This window comes from Ovis canadensis, chromosome 20, assembly GCF_042477335.2.
Source record: "Ovis canadensis isolate MfBH-ARS-UI-01 breed Bighorn chromosome 20, ARS-UI_OviCan_v2, whole genome shotgun sequence".
Classification (NCBI taxonomy): Eukaryota; Metazoa; Chordata; class Mammalia; order Artiodactyla; family Bovidae; genus Ovis; species Ovis canadensis.
The window spans coordinates 59767277-59791035 of record NC_091264.1 but is presented as its reverse complement, the minus strand read 5'-3'; the positions used below and the strand labels follow the sequence as shown (position 1 = coordinate 59791035).

Genomic DNA, 23759 nt, shown 5'->3' with positions numbered 1-23759 from the left:
TTTAGTGTAAAAATCAATTTATTATACAACAATCATACAGATGCTTTTTATCTACAAAGGAAAAATGGCTTCTTCTGCCTCCCAGGCCACCTCAGTCATGATACTATGTTCTTAAGATACAAGTGTTTTCCAAGGAAAATAAAAAAAAAGTAGTATCCTTATTTTCCAAATAAGGAAGTCCCCAGAAACATAAAATGAAATGGAAATACTGGAAAGAACTGACTGGTTTCTTACACAAGAAGTGAAGTTCTGTCCATCATAGTGAACTTTTGCCTTAAAAATACTTTACCAATGTGGGGGGGACTTCCCCCTCAATATGTCTAAATAGTTTAGTATGTAATTTTGATGGGTTGAGATTTCTGTATTTAATTCCAGTAAGTGAACATTCTTTTGTTTGAAAAATTGGAATAAACATCTGCTTACCATATTACATTACGTTTCATTCTTATGAGTGAGGAGAAATTTGAGGGAAAAACATTTCCCTTTTTTTCTAACAAATTATACAGTTGTTTTTTTTTTAAAAAAAAAACAGCTTTTGCTTTAGAAAAATCACAGTAAAAGTAAACATTTTGTTTAAAATTGTAACACTTAATAACAGGTGAAGAGAGTTACCTGATTCAGTTTTTGTGACTAAGACTTCATAACTCTGTATTTATTTTTTTTAACCAGCCCTTGAATGGTTTAAGGCTATCAAGTGTTTCATGAAGCTTCCCTAGGATTACAGATCAAGTCAGAAGTAAGCATCCTGAAGCCTCTATCCAAATCGAGCTGGAGAGTGTAAACTAACCAAGCTTCCCCTTTGATCAGTGTTTTCCAGCTGTCTGGGCCGTCTGCCTTGACTGAAGGATGCCTCTGTCCTTGCTGTGCGGGGATGGGGCCCACCGGAGCATCTGGAACAGCAGCTGCAAGGCTGAGTGCAGAGCCGGGGCCTGATGACTGAGGGGAAGCTGGAGACAACAGCTGACTGTGACCTCTGCCTTCTGAGCCTCCTTTTGACCTGCGGTGAGTGCATTTTGATAACATTTTAGCTCCCGTCTGAGACCTAAAACTGCACCAGAGTCTAGCTCCTCCAAGGGGTTTCCTCCCTAGTCTGTCGTGGACTTTGTTACGGGAGCAGGGAGAGTCATACTCAAAGCGAGCCCTTGTTTTAAAGTGAGTTTCTGGGAGGGCATGGTACTTACAGCTGTGCAGGCCTGATGTTATGGAAGGAGGGGGCTGAGCACCCTAGAACAAGTCAGCTTTAGGAGACTAGAAAGACCCAAGAGAAAGTGGCCGTCAGACGGAAGATGTCTGTTCCGGAGAAATGGGCCTGCTGGCAGAGGAGGGGCTGGAGGGCACGACACCCTTGCCGCGAGGACTGGGAAGGCCAGTTGCCTCTCAGGGCAGCGGAACCCCGTGGGGCGTTTACAAGAAACACGTTGGAAGTGTCAGTGTACATGTCGGCACCAAAGTCCGTGTTTTTGTTTTCCCCTTAAAAAATGTTTTTTTCAAACAGAAGCTCAGAAAACAGAAATGGTCCCCAAAGGACAAAGTCCTTTTGTGCTGTAATGGGTTGGGGCATTTAAGCCTCTAATGTCAATGTTACGACCTAAAAACTTCTTAAAGTAAGGTAGGAAAGCAGATAGAGTGTCAAAGTGGGCAAATCTAGTTTTTACAGGGTATGAATTATTTTATAGGGTGTAAATCTGCATCAGATCTTCGGAAAATACCGTTTCTATTCTTGGGACAATTTAATGGACCGCCCTTCCCGTGGGGAGAAAGCAGTGGTCCCTCTCGCCTTCCTCTGTGTGCTTCTCTGTGGGGCTTGGGTTACGCCAGCAGGGCACGGGTGTGCTGGCTTTGCCAAACCGGCGCTTTTTACTGCGGGCAGGGCTGGAACCTTTCCACAGCCCTCTCTTTCTTCCTATTTTCAAAAACCTAACCTGTAAAGACAAACAGCAGCTGTTTGGGGATAATATTCACAAGCAGGCTCATAAGAAATCGTTGACAAGGTCAGCATCTATTTTCCCGTCGAGGCTCTATTAATTCTAACTTACAGAGAGTCCAGGGACAGCTCATTCCAAGGGCCCAGTGAGGCAGATCACTGGGCTCGAGTCCTTGTTCAGAGAGGAGATAGCCAGCCATATTCGGATTCTACTTTTAAAACTGAGCAGTGTCTGTTATCCTAACCCAGGGCACCTTAACATAGGATGTAGGTGTGAATACATGAATAACTAAGGAAACCCAGCTAAAACAGAAGAACTAGGCCTATCCAGAGCCCCTGCACTATGAGGGTTTGGGAGATTTTTCTTCAAAATAAAAAAGAAAAAAAGGAATAAAAAACTATTACCATGTCACTAAGTTGAGAATTAGGAGTAATTGTGGGAATCTGAGATTCTGGACATAAGACAGACTTGAGAGAGAGAAGGGGTTGTTGGGTTGTCCATCTATGTGACCATTTTAATATTTTCTGGGGTTGATTCCTAAAGGAACAAATGGACCGATTGTGTACTGACAATTATTGCTGAATATAGATTACAGCATACCCTGTATTTAGAAGATAATAACATTTTGTTTTAAACATTTTAATCTGAACAAAACTAACTTATTTGTAGACTTGCTGTGAGAAACAGCGCTCCCTGTGTCCTGGCTCTGCAGGTGCATAAGGCGTGGTGGGGACCGTGTCCGGGAGGGGGGCTAGGTCGGCAGGGCAGGTGGGGTGCTAGGTTGGCGGGGCAGGGTTGCGGGGGGCTAGGTTGGTGGGGAGAGGAGAGAAGGCGCACCGGTTCTGAGTTCTGCGGAGTTCTCGCCTCACTGCTGATGAAAGCTTTCAGTTAACAGATCAACCCAACAGCAATATATTAATACATTCTGGGTACAAATGATTTATAAACTCAAAAGAAATTAGTTTATGCTAAAACATATATAACTTTCAATTCAGTCTTTGCTTTAAAACAAGCGGATCTGTTAGGCTATTATATATGCTTTGTCTTTGAGACGCGACCCTTATTGTGCCTTCTTGCTTATTACTCCGTTCGCTGCACTGAAGTAGGCTTTGGAAAAACCATTCTTGACTTCTTTCCCTGCCTCTTCCATGGCTTTCTTCATTGGCTTTTTCCGGTATGTCTGTTGGGATGCGTACATGTTGAAGAGAAAAAGAGAAAGGGATTCGTTAATAGAACCTTGTCTGTAATGTGACTTAGGGTCTAAAACAATGCATGATTTCATTGGGTACTGAACTTTCTAGTAAGAATGCTTATTTGTTAAATGATGGTTGTTAAGCTTCTGACTAAAAACAAGACAAATGCATGAATTCCAGTGAAAAGCTGTCTTACCTTACCCACATCAGCTTAGTACTGATATATTGTTTTATGGGATTAGCATTCAAATTCTGCATTAGTTGCTTACATGGAGGGAATGATTTTTGGGGAAGTCTTTTTAAAAAAATCAAGGTATAAGTGAAATTCAGTGCATTAGTTCAGGTGTATAACAGGATTTAATGCTTGTAAATAATTTAATGCTTGTTAAATGGTCACACTGTGTAGCTTACCATCCCACATATAGGATTTACCATACTTACCATCCCACAAGAATTTTTTCTTGTGATGAGAACTTTTAAGATCTAGTCTCTTAGCAACTTTCAAGTATGCACTATGACTTAAGGATATAAATTAAAAAAAAAAAATACAATCCAAGTGAAAAAGTGCTATTATTTCAAAAGTACTGGTACCTGAGCTTTTGGCTTGATTTGTGTCTTGGCACAGCCTCCCTATTCAGACAAAATATATGATCTCACTTTTTTAAAAAAAGTGAATAGTTACCAACTCAGGGTCAGGACTGACCTTGACTGTGGCTCTGAGCACCACTGCTCCCCACTGCGGGACTATGGATTCCTTCAAGTTTCAACACCAAGACAAATTGCTTAGTCTGCTAGCAACATTCGTCTTTTTTTTTTTTAGGAGAGGGGTGGCTTTGTTTGGTTCTATCAATGGTTGCTTCTTTAGAAATTCTCAAAGGAAACTTTTATCTCACGGAAGACAAAGCCTTGCCAGTCCAAATTCCAAAACACAAGAGCTGAAAAGCAATCAGAAGTTCTGCTCCCACAGCCGCATTCTGTATAAAACCACCGTACATTTGCTCAAAGTCAACCCAGACTAACGTCAGTGAGCACTTGTTTGTTCATGGGAGAAAATGCAGTCAATACAATTTCAGAAGTACCATTCTGAATAAACTGTATACCCTCGTTTTTCTTATGAAGCGTTCTATTTCCGCAGCCCACAGAGAGGAGCAATTTAAAACCGACCACCACCTGAGGCCTGTGCTGTCACCGCTGCCATCAGTCCTTTAGAACAGAGTTGCTCTGAAATTGCATTTTGAAAATCCCTTCCACTTAAATTGTTAAAAAGAAAATGACACTTAAGGAAAAGTCAATGTGACCTTCTCATCCTGGTTCACCTCAAAAGAAAATACAGTATTGTAAAGTAAAAAAATAATTAAAGAAAAAAAAGAATGTTTTCAAATCAGCAGTAAGCCTACACCCTTGCAGTAGCTGATGGAAACTGGTTTTCACCGTTAGGTTCATTTAGTCCATGTTCCCTCCATTCATAGAGATTTCCTGGGTCTGTGTTACTATACACAGTGTTTACCTTTCAGAGGTCAGACTTTGGCAGCCTGGTGCAAGTACAAGATTCAAATGCACAGTATTTTTTACGAAACTTCACAGGCATGCATTGAAAAACGTTTGGCAGAATGCCCGCCAGACCAGTAACAGGGGTTAGTTATCCTATGGAGGAGGGTGCAGGGAGGACTCTGTGCATCTCTGTTATCTGAACTGATCAACAAGCCTGCACTTCCGCAACGTTTAACTGGTAAAATAAAAAACGTAACGCAGAGGTGCTCAGCCTCATGTTTTGCTGTTGACTGTTTGAGTTTAAACGTACCTGAATGTAGAAGTTTAAGAAGAGGATGACCAGCGTCATCATGTAAGAAGACTGGAAGAGGAGGCAGCCGAGGGGGAAGCCGCAGGGCCTGACCACGGCGCTCATGGTGTGGCTGATGGTGAGCAGGAACTGCACCTGTGGGCGGCAAGGGCGGCTCGCTCTGCGCTCAGGCAGCTGCAGGCCTGCTCCCGGGCCGAGACAACTCCGGAGGCGCCCCAGGGGCCCACTCTCCTCTCCGGGAATTTGCTCGGAAGTTAGGAAGTGTGTAAAATTGGCCATTGTTAATTTTCTCTGGGAAATATCAGGTCAGGCCATTTAGCTAAAAACGCTTCAGCAGACAATAACTTCAAAAGTATTCGTCTACATTTCACAGCAAGGAGTGAGCTAGCTGCATATTCCACACACACAGAATGCATTTCGTACACGAAGGACACTTTAACAAGGTTTCATCTTAAAAGCCCGTTTTGAGAGAGAGACTGGCAGCCTCATCCCCCACAGGAAAGCCTCCGGCCTCCAGGGCAGGGACCGAACATGCAGCCGCGGCAGAGCAGAGCCGGCGGGGGGCGGACGTACCAGCTGGGCCTGCGTCAGGTACTTCTTCCACCAGAGGTACTTGTGCATGGACGGGAACACGGACAGCCCGTAGTAGGAGTACATGAGGATGTGGATGAAGCTGTTCAGGGTGGGGCCAAAGAAACCTAGGAGAGCACAGGAGGCATTATCGTTCCTCTGGGAGGCAGGACCGGCCGTTCTGTGTCAAGTACTGTTCCTCCTGTCATAACCGCACAAACAACACGGCGCTCACAGAACTCACCCCGATTCCTGTGCCATCACCGCAGGAGTCAACCAGACACCTAGAGAGAGGGACTCACCTGCGACTGGCTGGGACTCTGAAAACCATACAGCTTACTCCCCATTTTGCCACGGCTATGCTGTCTCTGTCATGACTACCATTTAACCAGGAAACAGAATTTGAGAGAGAACATGTGTTTGCTTTCGCTAAACCTTCCAGCCATTTGGATTGTAGACAGATTGTATGATTGTAGCCTTTGTACATGGCTGAACAGGGCGCTCGAGAGTCAGGGAAAATGTTCTGCCCTTCATAATTAGGTAAATGGAATCTCCCTGGAAGGGACCTAGAACCAGGAGATGCTGCAGAAGGTGAATCGGGGAAGGTCCCGCAGGATGAGAAGAGGCTGAGGTGGGCTGGGGACTTTCCCAGTGGCCGGGAAGCCTCCTGGACTTCTGGGACAAGGAGTGTCTAACACTTTTGGGTACCTGCTGTGCTGAGCTGTGCCGGGGCACCCCCCATCCCCTGCCGTCAACTCATAACAGGTGCTGTCATCCACGTGGGTGAGTCGTGTTTCAGGAAACTAAGGAGCAAGGGCTAAGTTCTGTGTTGGGTCAACTAAGGGTCAAAGGATTGAAATGCAAGAGGTGAGGAAGTGCACAAGCCCAGGAGCGGGGGAGCAGGGTGTGAGAACGCCAGGTAGGTGAAGGGCTCCGGACGGGGCGCAGCACAAGGTGAGCGTGACAGGCTGGCCTGGGATCCAGGCGGCTGGTCTGTGAGCTGCCAACTCCGGGGAGAGGAGACAGGCTGTGCAGCTGGAGGACCACCTAAATAGCTTTGTCCCCTTGCATATATTACTTTGTAAATTTTGTTTCTTATCTGGAAAATTGGTATAAGTAATTACCGCTTAAGGCTGTGATGGGGTTAACTATATAAACTAAAAGGCACTGCGCATATGTGGGTTAATTAATTTAAATTCTCCTGCCTGGTTTACCAGTCCTGGATTAGCAGTTTGGATAGATCAATGCAAATCAGTGAATATGACAAGAGGAACAGCACCAGGAATCTAGCAAGTCCTTATACACTGGCTGGAATGACTTGTCAGGGCACTGGATTTATATGAAAGCACAAACAGAGTTTCAGACTACCCGGCAGCACAATATTAGTGATTTTTTTTTTTTTTTTACCAACCTGAGTTTTCAATTCCATCAATTAATTTTTAAAAAGTAGTTGATGCTTATAATTTTCATAGTATTCTAGACTGAACAGAAACTATCACACACATAGAATTCCCGTGAATGAAACGCAATGTCTTTACACAGTGGTTAAAATCGACTTTTAGATGTTTTCAGTTCAGTTCAGTTGCTCAGTCGTGTCCGACTCTTTAGTGGTTTATAAATGAAACTTGATAATCACAAAAAATACCCTTGACAGCTGTCCTTTGGGATTGATTTTAGTCCACATATTGATTACATTATAGTCTATATTCTTAGTAACTAAACTCAAACCGGAGTATGTCAGTCTAGGAGAGGTGGAAAAGGGTCTCTTCTGTCCACTGCACCTGCAGCAAGCTTACTTCACACTGGAGTTTAAACTGACATCTTCATAGTCAGTGTACTGCAGATACCCCTAGTTGTTTTTTTTTTTTAACATCATCTCTACAAGTTCCTATATCCCAGAACAAAATCATTCTGACCTGAGTTTCACCTGATTTTTCATAGAATACTTTTGAATTCTTGGGTATAAAACAATAACCAATAGAAAAGTACTGTTCTCTCTTGAGCACTGTTTCTCAAACTGCAGGTCAGAGCACATCAACTGTGAAAGTCAGCGCAGTGAGAGTTATTAGCTTTTTGAAAAAGTGAGGTCACTTTTTTTCCTTTTTTTTTTTTAAAGTGAATCACACAGAGCCAGGCTAAATACTGTTTCATGAAATTTGTTTCATTCAATATGAGTATCCTGGGTTGTAATATAATATAATACTTATTGATGTCTCAGTAAAAAAAAAAAAAAATGAAAGCCATTGCTCTGGTGGGTCAGAGGGACGTGATTTTAATTTTTCAGAATGGATAAACAAGCCCCCAAAGTTGAAATGACTGCATCTGTACCACAGCTGAGGGGTCGTGACTGGAAGGTGCTATGTTTCTACCGCCCCAGGGCGTGGGGTAACTCCAGCTGGGACGTGCACTTCTGCCATCAGACGTATGGTGCGTGGAAGAGAAAACACTTAAAATTTATCCTAATACTCAAAGATTTTGCCAGGATCAAAGATGAGAAACGAAACGGCCACCAGCAAACATGTGCTTCCCCGTGTGACGGGGGCAGGAGACCCATTACACAGAACTGATAAACATTTACTTACTTTGCCCACAAGGTATCCAGTTCAAGACGCACCACCAGATGTTAAACATGGAGGCGTGATGGTAGACGTGAAGAAAGGTGATCTGGCTGGTTTTCTTCCGCAACACAAAGAAAATTGTGTCCAGGAACTCTATTAATTTGGAGAAGTAGTACCACCACAACACCCTGGCTACCTGTACGAGAAGTCAAGCGGGAGGAAGACAGGGTGAGCTGCGACGCCCCCCAGGGCCGCCTGCCCCTGCGGGCGCCAGGCCACACTTCCCCGGCTCACCTGCCCAGCTCTCAGACCAGCAGGAACCATCTCACCCGGCGTCCCTGCTGCCAGCTATTCCGTATTCCCAGCAACCCAGCCCCGTCTGGTGAAAGGAATTATTGTATCTTTCCAAAGTACTGGGGAGGGGGGACCGAAAGTCTGTTCCCTTTCTGTGCTCCACTGTTTTCTTTCCGATCTTTTATTTCTTAAACTTGATCAGTTGTATAGAATTCCTAATAGTATGGATTTGGGTGATTTACTTTTCCTAGTGTTGTTTAAACTTGTTTCTCTATCCGCCACACTTTCTGTAAAGAGCAATGACAGAGGCTTAGCTGGATTCAGGTTTAAGGCTGGGGGTAAAATTACAGTTGACCCTTAACAACGGGGCAGGAAGGGATGGTCATGGCATGGACCCCCTGCACAGTCCAGCGTCCGTGCATAACTTACAGCCAGCCCTCTGTAGCATGGTTCCTCCGTGTCGGGTTGTACAGCACTTTAGTACTGAAGAGAGTCTGTGTATTAAGTGGACCCGTGTAATTCAAACTCACGCGGTTTAGTGGTCAACTGTACTTCAGGCGTGGGTCTGTGTACTTCCTATGGAATCACATCAAGAGGTACCCAACTTCTGATTGTCCCACTGACACTAACATCAACAGAGTTCAGGTGTTAACAGCCTGACCTAATCATCGTGAAGCTTCCACTCAACTTTCACCCAGTAGTTTCAGCATTTACAGATGACTGCTGTCTGGACCCATTACCCTTCACTATAAGCTGCAAAATGGTGCTTTTCAAATTTTTTTTATACTTATGTGCATGTTTTTGTCTTTATAGAAATAGCTCTTCCTCTTGAGCTATTTGGAAACTTACATAGCAGGTGGGTTGTTGTTAGTCACTCAGTCGTGTCCAACTCTGTGACCGCCATAGACCATAGCCCTCCAGGCTCCTCTGTGGGATTTCCCAGGCAAGAATACTGGAGTGGGTTGCCATGCCCTTCTCAAGGGGATGTTCCTGACCCAGGGGATTGAACCTGGGTCTCCTGCATTGCAGGCAGTTTCTTTATTGTTTGAGCCACCAGGGAAGCTCTTCCTCTTTAGCTATTTGGAAACTTACATATGAATGGCAGGGTAGATGTTTGATTCTTTTCAATTTTTTTTTTCTAGAATTACTTGGTGTCCTAGTAACCTTCAAAAGGTAACAAAGAAATTTTTTTTAGTGTCATTTTAAACCCGTTTAGTTTTTATAAATTTAATATGTCAGTATTCCTTTTGATACTCATACTGTCCCACTTTAGCTGTGGGAGTCCCTTTAAGCTGGCCCTTACATCTTCTTGTCGTGACCCCAGCTTCCTGGCTCTGTCACATGATGTCCTGGATTCTTCTCATGTATGTATTTCCCCCCGCCGCCCGCTGAACAGGAATCGGTCAACTCTCTAAGAACACTAAACCCTCCTGTTGGATTATATTTAGAGAGCATGATGTGGGTATCACTGCTGGTTTCTCAGAGACTAACTAGACCTTTCCTGTGAACAGAGCTAAAAAACCACGTTTTAGAAAGAATGTTCATTTTGATATTTCTGATTTAAATCTATGATTACTGAGTCTTGGTTTCTCTTTTCTATGTTTCAAATATCAGTTGTAATGATATTGACATTATTATGTACTTTATCTTAAGCATACCTGTAATAGTCCCACAAAAAGGAATACCAGTATTTTTATTAATAAGAGCAGCACCCACCCCCCTCCAAATTACTGAATGCCGTTGAGGTCATCTCGCTCAGGGTATGCAGTCAAAACACTGTTTAAAGGCACATGAAAGAATTCCTTGGGTAGTTATGCCAGCAACTTAATATATGGGTAATTATTTTATTTCCAAGATGTGGAGTGAGACGCTGCCTTGCATTCTTTTTAAATTTGCTTTATAATTATGTGAAAACACCTACTGTTTCTGAAAATTAGACAAGGGACATTCAGAGAAGTCCAATTTCCACCTCTGTCTACTCTGCCCTGGTCCCTCCCCTAAAAGGAAACCATCGTGTTTGCTTATGGTTTTAAAAAGAAACAATGGCAGAATAAACTAAAAGCTAAGACATGCATATTCCTATCATTTTCTGCACATGAGGCCCTGTACTATAAGCATGGTCTGTGGGTTGCTGTTTTCACTGAGCTCCATCCTGGAGATGATTCTACATCGGGACAGAGGTCATCCTCATTCCACTTTGCAAAGGGATCTACTGCGTGGATGTGCCATGGTTTGTCCCATCTGTCCCCCAAGTGAGCACTTCTACTAGGACAGAGACCCCTTCTTATCTAAGCCCAGCCTCCATCCTCGTCTCTGGGAGGAGAAAGCTTTCTCTCCTTTTCAGTGAGAAATGGTTACAAACAGCTGACTCACCCGGATGTCGGCCTCCCCTGCACTGGTCAGATCCTGACACTGTAAGTTGTAGCCTCCTTCCCAACTGGAGAGAATAAGCTGCCAAAGAAACAAAGGAGGAAAAAATCAGTGCAAAAATTTGGACGAAAACTCAACTTCCTATTCATATTTCTGATTGGCATCTATTCAAGGTTTGAGTTCTCCCCAGTATGAGCTTTACTCAATCCTGTTCCCAAACACACATTATCAAAGGACCTAATTTCTTGCTGCTGAACTAGTATCAGTGGTTAAAATCTTTGGTTAATACAGGATTTACTTCTAACCTTCACAGCCACCAAAAACAGAATTTAGCTATCATTTGAGTAACACAATATTTTCCGTAAGCAATTATCTAATCATATGCTCTACCAATAAAATACAGAATTAAATGTAAACAGATGTGAAGAAACTACACTAAAATTTTAGTACTTTATTGGCTTACATAGAAATATTTGTTATTGGATCATCCCAATGTTATGAATTATGTATTTATTACCATTTTCCATGAGAAAACCAGGGCTCACAGACATTCTTAAATCATTTTCTTCATTGTATTTATGCTATGTAGTAATCAGTCATTTGTACGATTATAATTGATACATATCTGTTTTCCCCATTATGCTCAAAAAACAAAGCTCCATAAAGTCTATGCCTCCTTCTTTGCTCATTTTTTGCAACCACAATTCCTTGTCCAATGCCTGGCACAGAGAAAGTCCTGAATGACTATTTGCTTGTGATCACCCGACTGTAAGTAGCAGAAGGATGACTGGATTCAGGTCTTCTAAGTCCTTGTCTAGTGTTCCCTCTACAACTTAAGGAAATGGACTTTCTTTGTGGGAAATTCTATAAAAGTTTTCTGCCTTCTTTTTCACTGTTACTAACAAACTTGAAATTCTAGACTATAAGGCCTTTGGCTTTGAGTTACATATGATATTATATGTGAAAGCCTATAATTTTCTGTATCTTATCAAAAAGGTGTAAAGGTACCGACTGTTAGAGCACGGAGGGAGGGATGTTAATGAACTCAACACCAAGAAAAAGAGATAAACTCGAAGAACACTGAGGATGTTTCAGAACCTTCGTGAGTCTTCCATATCCTCATTTGCTTCTCTTCTAACAAAATCACCCCAGTTAACATCGTGACAAGTATAGATTATCAGGATAAATGAATCCAGGGAAAGTAAGAGAGACTGAATCTTCTTCAGGTCCCAGAGCTGTCCATGCTTGTTTTCAAATGGGAACCAGTGGGAGGCCCCAGTGGATCCAGGAGTATCTAGAAGTATATGTAAATTTTTTCAGCCTTTTTCAAAATAAAGTTACTTAACTTTGTTCAGAAAGATTAATTAAAAATCTCCATGGTCAGGCTATTGTTCTGCAGCTTGGGGCTCTACCATCTACCGTGTTTATGTAATAGCAACGCCACAGTAGGAAAGAACAGGCCATGCTCTGCTTAGTCAGCTGTCCCCGGGCTGTCCCCTCCCCACCACGCCTCTGCAGAACCATCTGACACATTGAGTGCTAGAACAAGCAGCCAGGCTGGGGGAGGCTCAGAGTGCCTTACCCCAGACCCCTCCTGATGCCCTGGGCACGCTGGTATGCAGGAAGCACCCAACCTGTGTGTTGAAGAGGAAGAAACCAGGCTTTCAAATGGGGCTGTCAGCCTTAAGGAGGTGTGGGCCAACTCGCTCCAGAATATGACTAGAATCCACTCCCCATCTCCACTGCCTGAGTCCACGCCACTGGTGTCTGTGACTGTAGCACCATCAAGGCTCCCAAGCAGACCCTCTGCCTCCATGCTTGCCCCAACTCGCCGAGTCCATTTTCCATGTTGAAGATCCCATCCCTCCTCTATTAACATCCTCCGATGGCTCCTCCTAAGAACAGCCAAGTTCCTGGCAAGGCCCTGGGTAACCTGCCCCTATCTACCTCATCTCACATTACCAGTCTTCCATCCACTCTCCTTGGCACACTGCTGCTTCTCGTGGTCCTCAAACACCACCTGGAGCTTGGTGCAGCCTCAAGGCCTCCCCAGATCTTGACCCGCCTGGCCTGCTCTCATCACCGCGTGCAGCTCAGCCATCGCCTCCTTGGAGAGGCCTCCCCAACCCCGCCCGGTCCAGTGCTCCCTCTTGCACTCGGGCCAAGGCTGTGCTCCAGAGCCTGGGACTCGACCTGACACCGTGTAGGGCCTATAGGGTGTGTTTGCTGGAACAATGTTAGTGGTTTCAGGGCAGCTTCCTGGCCTAAGCATACATCTGGCCTGGGTGTAACAGGTTAGCAAGGTTAAGGTAAGCTACCCCTTGACTAGTCTATAAATACAGCACGTAGTGTAAGGGGGATGACCTTAAACCCCGAAAGAGGTTACGGTCAGGAGACTAGAAGGCACTCAACCACCAGCAGCGATTTTGAACTGAGAGATGGAAAAGTCTGCGAAGAGAAACAGCAGACGAGTGGGAGCTAAAGGTCACAGTGGAGAATGAGCTCTTTGCGGGGGTTTCTCCCTAAAAGAGACAAACCCCGTACATGTATGTGGCGGTTCAGGCACCGAACTGTCGTTCTCATTCCTGCCGTCGGTGCCTGTTGTGGACTTCGTCCTGACTCACAGGACTGTCTCCTGCACTTGCGCTAGTCTGTGAGCTCTTCGAGAACAGAAACCACCTCTGACCTCGCTGTGGCCCCTGGGCCGCACCGAGCGGGTGCTCGCTGAGTGCCGGCTGAACAGAACTGACGTCCTGACGCTCACGAGGGAGTGAGGCAGGCCGGACGTCGCGTCTCCATCTTACAGCTAAGCTGGCTGAGTGAGTCCCCCAGGGCCGCAGAGGACGTGGAGAGCCGCCACTGCACTCGGGTCTCCTGCCTCTGGGCGCCAACAGCTCCAAGCAGGGCTCGCACCATTGACCGAGTGAACCGCGAGGTGGGCCCTGCAGACGCAAGGCCGCTGAGACCCGGCCCAGGAAGAGCACCTCTCCCTGCTGCACAGGGAGGAAAAAACCCGTAAATTACTCTCTCGCAAGCTCATCCAGTGAACTAAATTGACCCAGGAGGGAAACTAAAATAAATGCTCCCCTTTTAGACGCAGGTGGCGTGATTTTAGAGCTGTCAGGATGGCCTCTCTGATCCCAAGTTCTGCCACACGCACTCTGATGCCTCCAATCCCATAATCAGCGTTTCAGAACAGTCATTTCAGACAGTGGTTACTAACCATTACTAGGATGGTGCATATTAGACTAATTAAACACAGATTAAAAACTATGGGTGAGAGGGCCTATGTTTCAGACAAGAATTTACTTTCATTCTGAATCCAAGGACCCCAGGAAGGCAGCTATATGTGTGCCACTATTAGCCATTTACAATACTTATGAATGATTTTATCCTAATTTTTCTCCAAAAACACTCTGTTTTAGTTCTCTCTCTCTCTCGAGGTTTAACACTTTAAGATTTTCTCTTGTATTACAGTAAATAATCTTTGGTTGTACAGGCAGGGCCATCATTACTTGTTCTTTTTCTTGTGAAATTACTCAGGTTTGGCACATTATAAAGGAATAGGGAAGACATGATGCAATGCGGGCAACTATAGCCAAGCTGGGATGTCACCCCAGGCCTCTGGGAGTTGGTCCTCAGGACACACAGTGGCCCAGGGATGCAAGGAGCATCCTTTAAGGGATGTTATGTTTGCATTTCAGTCACACTAACTGTATTTGATGTTTAATTAAAAAAATACTGTTACTCAATAGCTGTCTATCCTCAGGCAAACCAGTTTAACTTTTCTAAGCCTCAGTATCGTAATCTATAAAAGGAGAAAACAATAATACATGATCTTTAAGCCCATTCAGACCTAAACTGTGACTTTAAACTACAAGTAAAGACTAAGGACTAAAGAAATAGGTCTAAATGACAATAAGAAAAATTCAAGTTAGAAACAAAGACTTCCACCCATTTGGAAGGAATAATATCAGGCGCTGGAACAGCTTCTTGAGATATTTAAGATCAGTATTGATAGAAACCGTGAAAGTTCTGGAATGCCCGACGTAACTGTTTTGCGGACACTTACCTCTGCCAGCATGTATGCGGAGAGAAGTGTGATTCCAAGATTGTACAATGTGAGGACGCCCCTGAGGGAAAGAGCAGGTCTGTTCCTCATGCATCTGTTGCCCAGCCATATCAACAGCAGGTATAAGACGGTGAGAGACAAGGTAGGGAGGTAGGAGTCCAGCATGAACCAGCCTCTGACTCGAGCATCTGGAAAGAAACACACAGTGAGAATCCCACAGAGCACCCTTCGTGCTTAGTAAGGAGACGCCGTCGCGTGCGGTGCGCATGTTGCACCGGGTCCAGCAGGGAACCGTGGGCCGCAGCGTGAGCAAGCTGGATTCGGGTTCCATTAGGAAGAAGAAACCAGTGGGGGCTGAAACAGTTAAGGAAGGTTCCACGGCATGAACAGGGCTTAGGCCGAACACTGACAGTGAACAAATAAGAGGTGGGAAGTAACTGTTCTCAGATGTCTAAGTGGCAGAGTTCTGTGTCTACTCTCAGTAAGTAGCAAGCATGTGTGTTACGATGTCCCATACAATCGGCTCAGAAAGCGCCAGCACCTGCAGGAGGCCATCGGGCAGTTAGCAGCTGAGTCAGGACGTGAATCCAGCTCTTGGGTCACTGCACCTTGCTGCTGCCTCCACCGAGCGGCTCTGGGAGGCAGAACAGAGCATACGTCCATACTGCGCCCTAGCTCCTAACACCCACACCCCCTGGAGTCAGCTTAGGATCACTGTATAGAAACAAGGAGTGGTTAGAGTCCAGCTGGTCCAAACGGGGCAGCGGGATTACAGGAGGGCGACAGCAAGAGGCTGGAATGAGCCTTGGAGCTGAGGGTTCAGAATGGAGAACAGGAAACAAACCAAGGACCCAGATCTGATTGTGGACCAAGAATACGCACAGCCAGGAGGCAAGTGTCCCTTACTCTGGAGAGTGAACGTGTACAAACCTAAAGAAGCTTTTCACGAAGATGGCACCAAAGGTGAAGAAGGAAGCCCCTGCCCCTCCTAAAGCCGAAGCCAAAGCAAAGGCTTTGAGGCCAAAAAAGCTGTGCTGAAAGGTGTCCACAGCCACAAACAAAGACGGGACGTCACCCACCTTCCAGTGGCCCAGAACACTGTGGCTCGAGGCAGCTCACACGTCCTCGGAGAGCGCCCCCAAGAGAAACAGACTGGACCACTGCGCCACTGTCAAGCTCCCCCTCACCACCGAGTCAGCTGTGAAGAAGACAGAAGGCCACACCACACGTGTGTCCACTGTGGGTGTTAAGGCCAACAAGCGCCCAATCCAGCAGGCTGTGAAGAAGCCCCCTGATGCTGACATGGTCAAGGTCAACACCCTGATCAGGCCTAATGGAGAGAGAGAGAAGAAGGCATATGTTCGACTGGCTCCGGACTATGATGCTTGGATGTTCACAACAAAATTGGGATCATCTAAACTGAGAGTTTGGAGAAGGCAATGGCACCCCACTCCAGTACTCTTGCCTGGAAAATCCCACGGACTGAGGAGCCTGGTGGGCTGCAGTCCATGGGGTTGCTAAGACTCGGACATGATTGAGCAACTTCACTTTAACTTTTCACTTTCCTGCATTGGAGAAGGAAATGGCAACCCACTCCAGTGTTCTTGCCTGGAGAATCTCAGCAACGGGGGAGCCTAGTGGGCTGTCGTCTATGGGGTCATGCAGAGTTGGACACGACTGAAGCGACTTAGCAGCAGCAAACTGAGAGTTGGACTATACAGAAAGCTGAGAGCCGAAGAATTGATGCTTTTGAACTGTGGTATTGCAGAAGACTCTTGAGAGTCCCTTGGACTGCAAGGAGATCCAACCAATCCATCCTAAAGGAAATCAGTCCTGAATATTCATTGGAAGGACTGATGCTGAAGCTGAAACTCCAATACTTTGGCCACCTGATGCAAACAACTGACTCATTTGACAAGACCCTGATGCTGGGAAAGATTGAAGGCAGGAGAAGGGGACGACAGAGGATGAGATGGTTGGATGGCATCACTGACTCAATGGACATGAATTTGAGCAAGCTCCGGGAGTTGGTGAGGGACAGGGAGGCCTGGCATGCGGCAGGCCATGGGGTCACAAAGAGTCAAGACACAGTTGAGTGACTGAACTGAACTGAAACTGAGTCCAGCTGGCTAATTCCAAATATAAAAGTTTTCACTATTAAAAAAAAAAAAAAACTAAAGAAAACACACACAGTAGAACTATAATACAGTCAGTAATTAGAAAATAACTGGAGGCACAAAGTGATTTTTGTTCTCTGTTCTGCTCCTTTTTGTTGTTGTCTAGAGAGAGAAAATGGTTTGGCCCAGAATTATGAGAACTGCGCACTGACTCTGATCTCTGTAAACAGAGCTGTCGGAGCTGGATTCTCCCTTTCCGCAGTCCCTCTGGTCCCCAGAGCCCCAGTTCCCCTTCTGCTCCCTGCCACCCCACGCAGCCCCGGGCTCTCCACACCCCGTCCTGCAGAGCACAGCTTCTATGAGCCAAGTGCCTTCTCAAGCTCTGTGTCATCACTGATGCTGTGAACTTCCCCCATGTGTGACACAGCTTCAAGGTAAGGGGAGCGTTCCTGCAGCTAACAAGTTACCTTTCGCACAAGGGGCTCTAACCATCTGTCCTGAGGTCTGCACACCGTGCCTCTTCCTAACGTCCACCTCCACATCTAAAGCCTGCGTGTCCTTCAAGGCCCACGTCAAGGGCCTGGCCAATTCCCCCTGTTCTTCCATAACTACAGCTCTTCAGTGTAACAAAGCACTAATCATTTTTTAGTTGGCATGTTATCATGGAGACAGTGTGCGTGCTAGTCGCTCGGTTGTGTCCAGCTCTTCACGACTGCATGGTCTGTAGCTTGCCAGGATCCTTTGTTCATGGGATTTCCCAGGCAAGAATACTAGAGTGGGTTCCCTTCTCTAGGGGATCTTCTTGACCCAGGGATCGAACCCAGGTCTCCTGCACTGCAGGCAGATTCTTAACCATCTGAGCCGGCAGGGAAGCCCATGTGGCTGTAGCACTGGTTTTATAATGAACATCTGCTGAGCACTGATTCTGTGCCACACACAGTCCTAAAGCCTTTTATGTGTGTTAACTTAAATTTCTCAAAGCAATCTAATTATATAGGTGATCTTATTTTGAACAGCTGTATAGAGGTGTCACTGACATATACAGAAAACCCTGCATACTCTTTCTGTGTTCAATCTGATGAGTTTGGACACATGCAAACCCCTGTGCTGCCAACACCACAGTCAAGGTGATGGATAACTCCATCCTACAGGCGGAATTATCTCTGGTTTACAATAGAGAAAAACTGAGTAAAAACAGCTAAATAACTTGCACTAAACTCTACCTGCCTCTGCTTATGGTATTATGAGTTAAACAGTGTCCCCCAGAAAGGTGTGTTCGGGTCCAAACTCCTGGTCTCTGTAGATGATGTCTTACTGAGAAACAGGGTCTTTGCAGACACAAACCGGCTAACATAAGGCTGTACTGGGTAAGGTGGGCCCTGCTCAGGGACCTGTGTCCTGATAAGAAGGGGAGGCGCAGGAGAAGGCCACATGGAGACGAAGGCAGAGACAGCGGCGACGGAGCGATGGAGCTCTAGGGCAGCGGCTGGAAAGCCCTGAGTGGGAGGTGTGGACAGAGCGCTCCCAGAAGCGCAGGGCAGGCAAGGCTCTGCTGACACCATGTTTCCAGAACAGGGAGATAATGGACAGCTGTTGTCTTAAGCCGCAGTCTGTGGGGTTTTTGCTACGACAGCCCCGGAAACTAACACACGTGGTTGACTTCCGTGCTTTCTGTCTCAGAGGTTCTGGTTTCAGGCTCCAGCCACAGTGTGTACTCTGAGAGGTGAGACTACCTTGTATTTCTACTCAGTCTCACTCACATCTTACAGCTGCTTAGTGTGGAGGTGAAGGAAACAGTCATTCAATGCATGCCAGTCAACAGGTCAGGTCAAGCACAGGAGACAGCGCTGGAGGCTGTCGTTGTAAACAGTGGCCACGGTTGTCAGGGAGGGTCACAACTGCCCTAACTGAAACCCGGGACCAGCACTTACAAATCATCGTCGTTGGGACCTGAGACCTTAACTCTGCAGCGGGGTCAGGTATGTGCCCAGAACAATCTCTCTGGATGGTGCCCACATGGCACGGGTACAGTCGGAAAAGGCTTGGGGACACCTGTCGGTTCCCCAGGGGACTTGCCACACGACTTCAGCCCGGCCACCTCTCAAGGGAGAGGAGGATGCCTGCCAGCCGGGAGGCTCAGCCTCCTGCCACCGTAGACGCCACCTGACCAGCAGTCAACTGTCAACCTCACAGTCTCCTCGCAGCAAAGGGAGTTTCCATAAAAATGACCAAAACTGAGCAAACAACTGCAATCCTGTCTTTAACTGCTCCCGTCCACATAATTCCAGGTGACAGTGACCTTACTGATGCCAAAGCTCAGTGTGACCTTGGCTCAGACACTGCCTGTTAAGACTCTGGTGTAGACGTCACATGCTGGCTGGTCACCCAGAAGCCCCGCGTGCCCGCTGGAGTGCCATGCCCTCGACACCGCCTGCTACAGCAGTGCCGCAGAGGGCACGCCACACAGAGCGGACCGCGGGGGACCGGTATCCCACCCTGCCCACCCTATGGCATTATCACAGGGAGAAGATGGAAAACAAAATGAAGACCAAGGACAATGTGAATACCCAGATGTATTTATTTTAAAGCTCCCTACAATCAGAGTATTATCTCACTAACACTATGTAAGTAGTCACTCACTCAGGATAGTTTACGCAGCCTGTGTCTCTGCATGATTCTGTTTAAAGATTCTGAGAAACTGGAAAACTTCTTTTCCCTCTCCTCCCACCCCTAATGCTGAGGAGACAACTTGTAAATTCTCCAGCTCTGTGAACCAGCAAGGCTCAAGGGAAACAAAGCATGTTCTTGAGACTTTCCTCATTTATTTGCAAACTATACAGTGTCTAATAGGTTCCTAGGACCGTTAAGACACCCTGGAGATACCAGTCATGGGTCCTGTCCTCATGGAAGAAAGAGCTATTAATCAAGTGCATGAAGGAAATAAACAGAAGCTGAAACAGAGCATGATGCGAGGTTTAAGATTCGCTGCTTTCAAGGGCAGATCTCCGCCGTCCTGGTGAGGGAAGGGCTGTCTGAGGAGGGGACGGTTAAGCGGCCATCCGACGGTGGGGACCAGCAGCATAGGAATGAATTTTACGCTCAGAGGAAGGAAAAGATGTCTAGAGCATGGGGAGAGTGGACAGCTGGGGCCGGACAGGACAGGGCTGCGTGGTCCAGGAGGAGCTGGGTTTTATCCTGAGGATGCAGGGAAGACTTGATGGGTTTTAAGCTAGAGTCTGCACAATATGACTTAGGCTTTTGAAGTCTTATTGCAGCTGCCACTGAGCAGACGACGAGGAAGGGCAGCTGTGTCAGGAGGTCCCCTGTGGTCTGAGTGGGCGGTGATGGAAGAACCACCGGGACCCTCAGGATGGCTGGGAGCCGAGGAGCCCAAACCGTGGCTCCGGGCAGGGAAAGCCCAGCGTGTCTAGAGGGAGTCTATCGGACAGGGAGGGGCAGAGAGACCATGTGTGAGGAGGTGGGAGGCAGGTGGAGGAAGAGAGGAGAGGAAGAAGCAGGCTTGGAAGGAAAGGACTGCCACCATGGCAGCCGTGGAGGGACCAGAGGCACGGATGGCACTGCAATGTGTTCCTGCCCTGGGGAGAGGCTGGAGGGCAGGAGGCGGGGGCCCTACAAGGGCGGGGGCGGGGGGGGTGTGGGGGTGTGGGAGGGACAGCAGGTCTCTCAGGGGAGGAGGGGCCCCGGGGGGAGGGGCGGCAGGGAGGAGGGGCAGCAGGTCTCAGGGGGTGGAGGGGCCCCAGGGGGAGGGGTGGCAGCTCTCTCAGGGGTAGGCATTGGACTGTTCACAAGACACCTGCAAGGGCGCCATCCTCTTCTCTAACTAGACAGTGCTCCTTCCACCTTGAGTTCTCAAGTTTTCACTCACCCCGAGGTCCAAACATATTGTCCAAAAAAGCATTGACTTCATCATCAAAGGCCTTCAGATGCTCCTGAAAAGAAAAAGAAAAGATGCTTTAAGCAGATGCTTCTGGAATCTCTCAAAATGAACCACTGCCAACAACACACGGCTGACTGAATCTCCAAGGGTCCTGGCCTCGGGGACTTTTGACTGCAGAGATTTGCGGGAGGTGGACCAGAGATGCGGCCTCACCATCACCAGCCTGTAAGGACTGGGAAGGAAACAGTTTCTCTTTCCATTTCTTAGGTAAGAGGAGTCCTAGAGGACAGTTTGGAACCTTCAAACATTCAAGGGTGACTGACTGTCCCATCTCCTTTGAGGATACTTAGAGAGGTAGAAGCTTCTCCACAAACAACTCCTACCGTTGCAGTTCCTGGGCTATGTGCAAACCACATGGAAGCCTACACCCGCAGGACTCACGTGATGTCTGCACAAGCCACAGGCCGTAGGATGCACGTAACGTCTGTGCGCAAGCCACGGGGAGAGTCTACACCCGTGGGACGCACGTAACGTCTGTGTGCAAGCCACAGGGAGAGTCTACACCTGCGGGACGCATATAATGTCTATGGGCAAGCCACAGGCAGAGTCGACACCCGCGGGACGCACGTGATGTCTGCACAAGCCACAGGGAGAGTCTACACCCACGGGACGCACGTAACGTCTGTGGAGAGTCTACACCCGCGGGACGCACGTAACGTCTATGCACAAGCCACAGGGAAGTCTACACCGGCAGGACGCACGTAACGTCTGTGCGCAAGCCACAGGAAGAGTCTACACCCGTGGGATGCACATAACATCTGCGCAAGCCACAGGGAAGTCTACACCCACAGGACGCACGTAATGTCTGTGGGCAAGCCACAGACAGGGTCTACACCTGCAGGATGTGTGAAATGTCTGTGTGCAAGCCACAGGGAGAGTCTACACCCACAAGACACAACCTAGTATTAAAGAAAAATTTAGCTGAACTGTATTTCACAAAGCTAAACGTAAAACCACAAAGACAACTCGTTTTTCAAGGAAGGAAATTAGGTACTATGGCTATTTTTCCCATTGTCTTTATGTTTTGTTTTTCAAAACGTTTTCAGCACATTAGCATCCATTTACTATTACAATAGATAGTGTCACTGCTGCTGCTGCTGCTAAGTCGCTTCAGTCGTCTCCAACTCCGTGCGACCCCAGAGATGGCAGCCTACCAGGCTCCCCCGTCCCTGGGATTCTCCAGGCAAGAACACTGGAGTGGGTTGCCATTTCCTTCTTCAATGCATGAAAGTGAAAAGTGAAAGTGAAGTCGCTCAGTCCGACTCTTAGCGACCCCATGGACTGCAGCCCACCAGGCTCCTCTGTCCATCAGTTCAGTTCAGTTCAGTTCAGTCACTCAGTCGTGTCCGACTCTTTGCAACCCCATGAATCGCAGCACGCCAGGCCTCCCTGTCCATCACCAACTCCTGGAGTTCACCCAGACTCACGTCCATCGAGTCAGTGATGCCATCCAGCCATCTCATCCTCTGTTGTCCCCTTTTCCTCCTGCCCCCAATCCCTCCCAGCATCAGAGTCTTTTCCAATGAGTCAACTCTTCGCATGAGGTGGCCAAAGTACTGGAGTTTCAGCTTCAGCATCATTCCCTCCAAAGAAATCCCAGGACTGATCGCCTTCAGAATGGACTGGTTGGATCTCCTTGCAGTCCAAGGGACTCTCAAGAGTCTACTCCAACACCACAGTTCAAAAGCATCAATTCTTCAGCGCTCAGCCTTCTTCACAGTCCAACTCTCACATCCATCCATGACCACTGGAAAAACCATAGCCTTGACTAGATGGACCTTGGTTGGCAAAGTAATGTCTCTGCTTTTGAATATGCTATCTAGGTTGGTCATAACTTTTCTTCCAAGGAGTAAGCATCTTGTAGTTTCATGGCTGCAGTCACCATCTCCAGGGATTTTGGAGCCCCACAAAATAAAGTCTGACACTGTTTCCACTGTTTCCCCATCTATTGCCCATGAAGTGATGAGACTGGATGCCATGATCTTCGTTTTCTGAATGTTGAGCTTTAAGCCAACTTTTTCGCTCTCCTCTTTCATTTTCATCAAGAGGCTTTTGAGTTCCTCTTCACTTTCTGCCATAAGGGTGGTGTCATCTGCATATCTGAGGTGATTGATATTTCTTCTGGCAATCTTGATTCCAGCTTGTGTTTCTTCCAGTCCAGCGTTTCTCATTATGTACTCTGCATAGAAGTTAAATAAGCAGGGTGACAATATACAGCCTTGACGCACTCCTTTTCCTATTTGGAACCAGTCTGTTGTTCCATGTCCAGTTCTAACTGTTGCTTCCTGACCTGCATACAGGTTTCTCAAGAGGCAGGTCAGGTCGTCTGGTATTCCCATCTCTCTCAGAATTTTCCACAAATTAATTTACCCCAAATTAATTACCCTCACTTTAGTGGGTTCAGGGTGGGACTGGAGAGTTTCTGCTAAGCATCTGATGGCTGATCACCTGACTGCTGCCTCCCTTTCACGCTGGAGTGCCATCACACCGCTCAGAATACCTGCTCAGGTGTTCCCTTCCCCTGCCGCTAAGGTCTGGAGCACCTCCTCCAGGAAAGGTAGGAAGAGATGAACACTGCACAGTGTTCCTGGGAAAGGGAAATCTGATGAGGATTTCAAGTGAGCAGACTGGCCTCTCGACAGCAAGTGAGTTACCTGGATGGTTGTCAGGAAGTTCACACAGAACATTCTCCATAATCAACAGCTAGTGTGCAGTCAAACGCATTTTATTCTCAAAGAAAATGATAAGTGCCAAAGAGGAGAATGGAGTTACTGGCTGGCATCAGAAAAGATGTGTGTTGGTGATCAGCACTTACTGTCTGCGTCTGTCCCACATTCGTGACATTGATTTGGAGGCAATTTCAAGGAAACGTAGGTCTCTGGGAACCTCAGGCAGCTTGGG

General features: G+C 46.9%; 1 protein-coding gene across 1 annotated transcript in view; it reads right to left on the bottom strand.

Moving 5' to 3' along the window:
• Positions 1 to 23759, bottom strand: part of ELOVL2 (ELOVL fatty acid elongase 2) — a 52565-nt gene continuing 28806 nt past the window's right edge. Inside the window, exons 2-8 of the mRNA XM_069563070.1 lie at positions 20787 to 20850; positions 14784 to 14971; positions 10715 to 10792; positions 8072 to 8243; positions 5493 to 5617; positions 4920 to 5054; positions 1 to 3105 (exon numbers count right to left, since the gene is read on the bottom strand). Of these exons, the coding sequence (XP_069419171.1) occupies positions 2986 to 3105; positions 4920 to 5054; positions 5493 to 5617; positions 8072 to 8243; positions 10715 to 10792; positions 14784 to 14971; positions 20787 to 20850 (882 nt within the window). The 3' untranslated portion in view covers positions 1 to 2985. The remainder of the gene's footprint in view (positions 3106 to 4919; positions 5055 to 5492; positions 5618 to 8071; positions 8244 to 10714; positions 10793 to 14783; positions 14972 to 20786; positions 20851 to 23759) is intronic.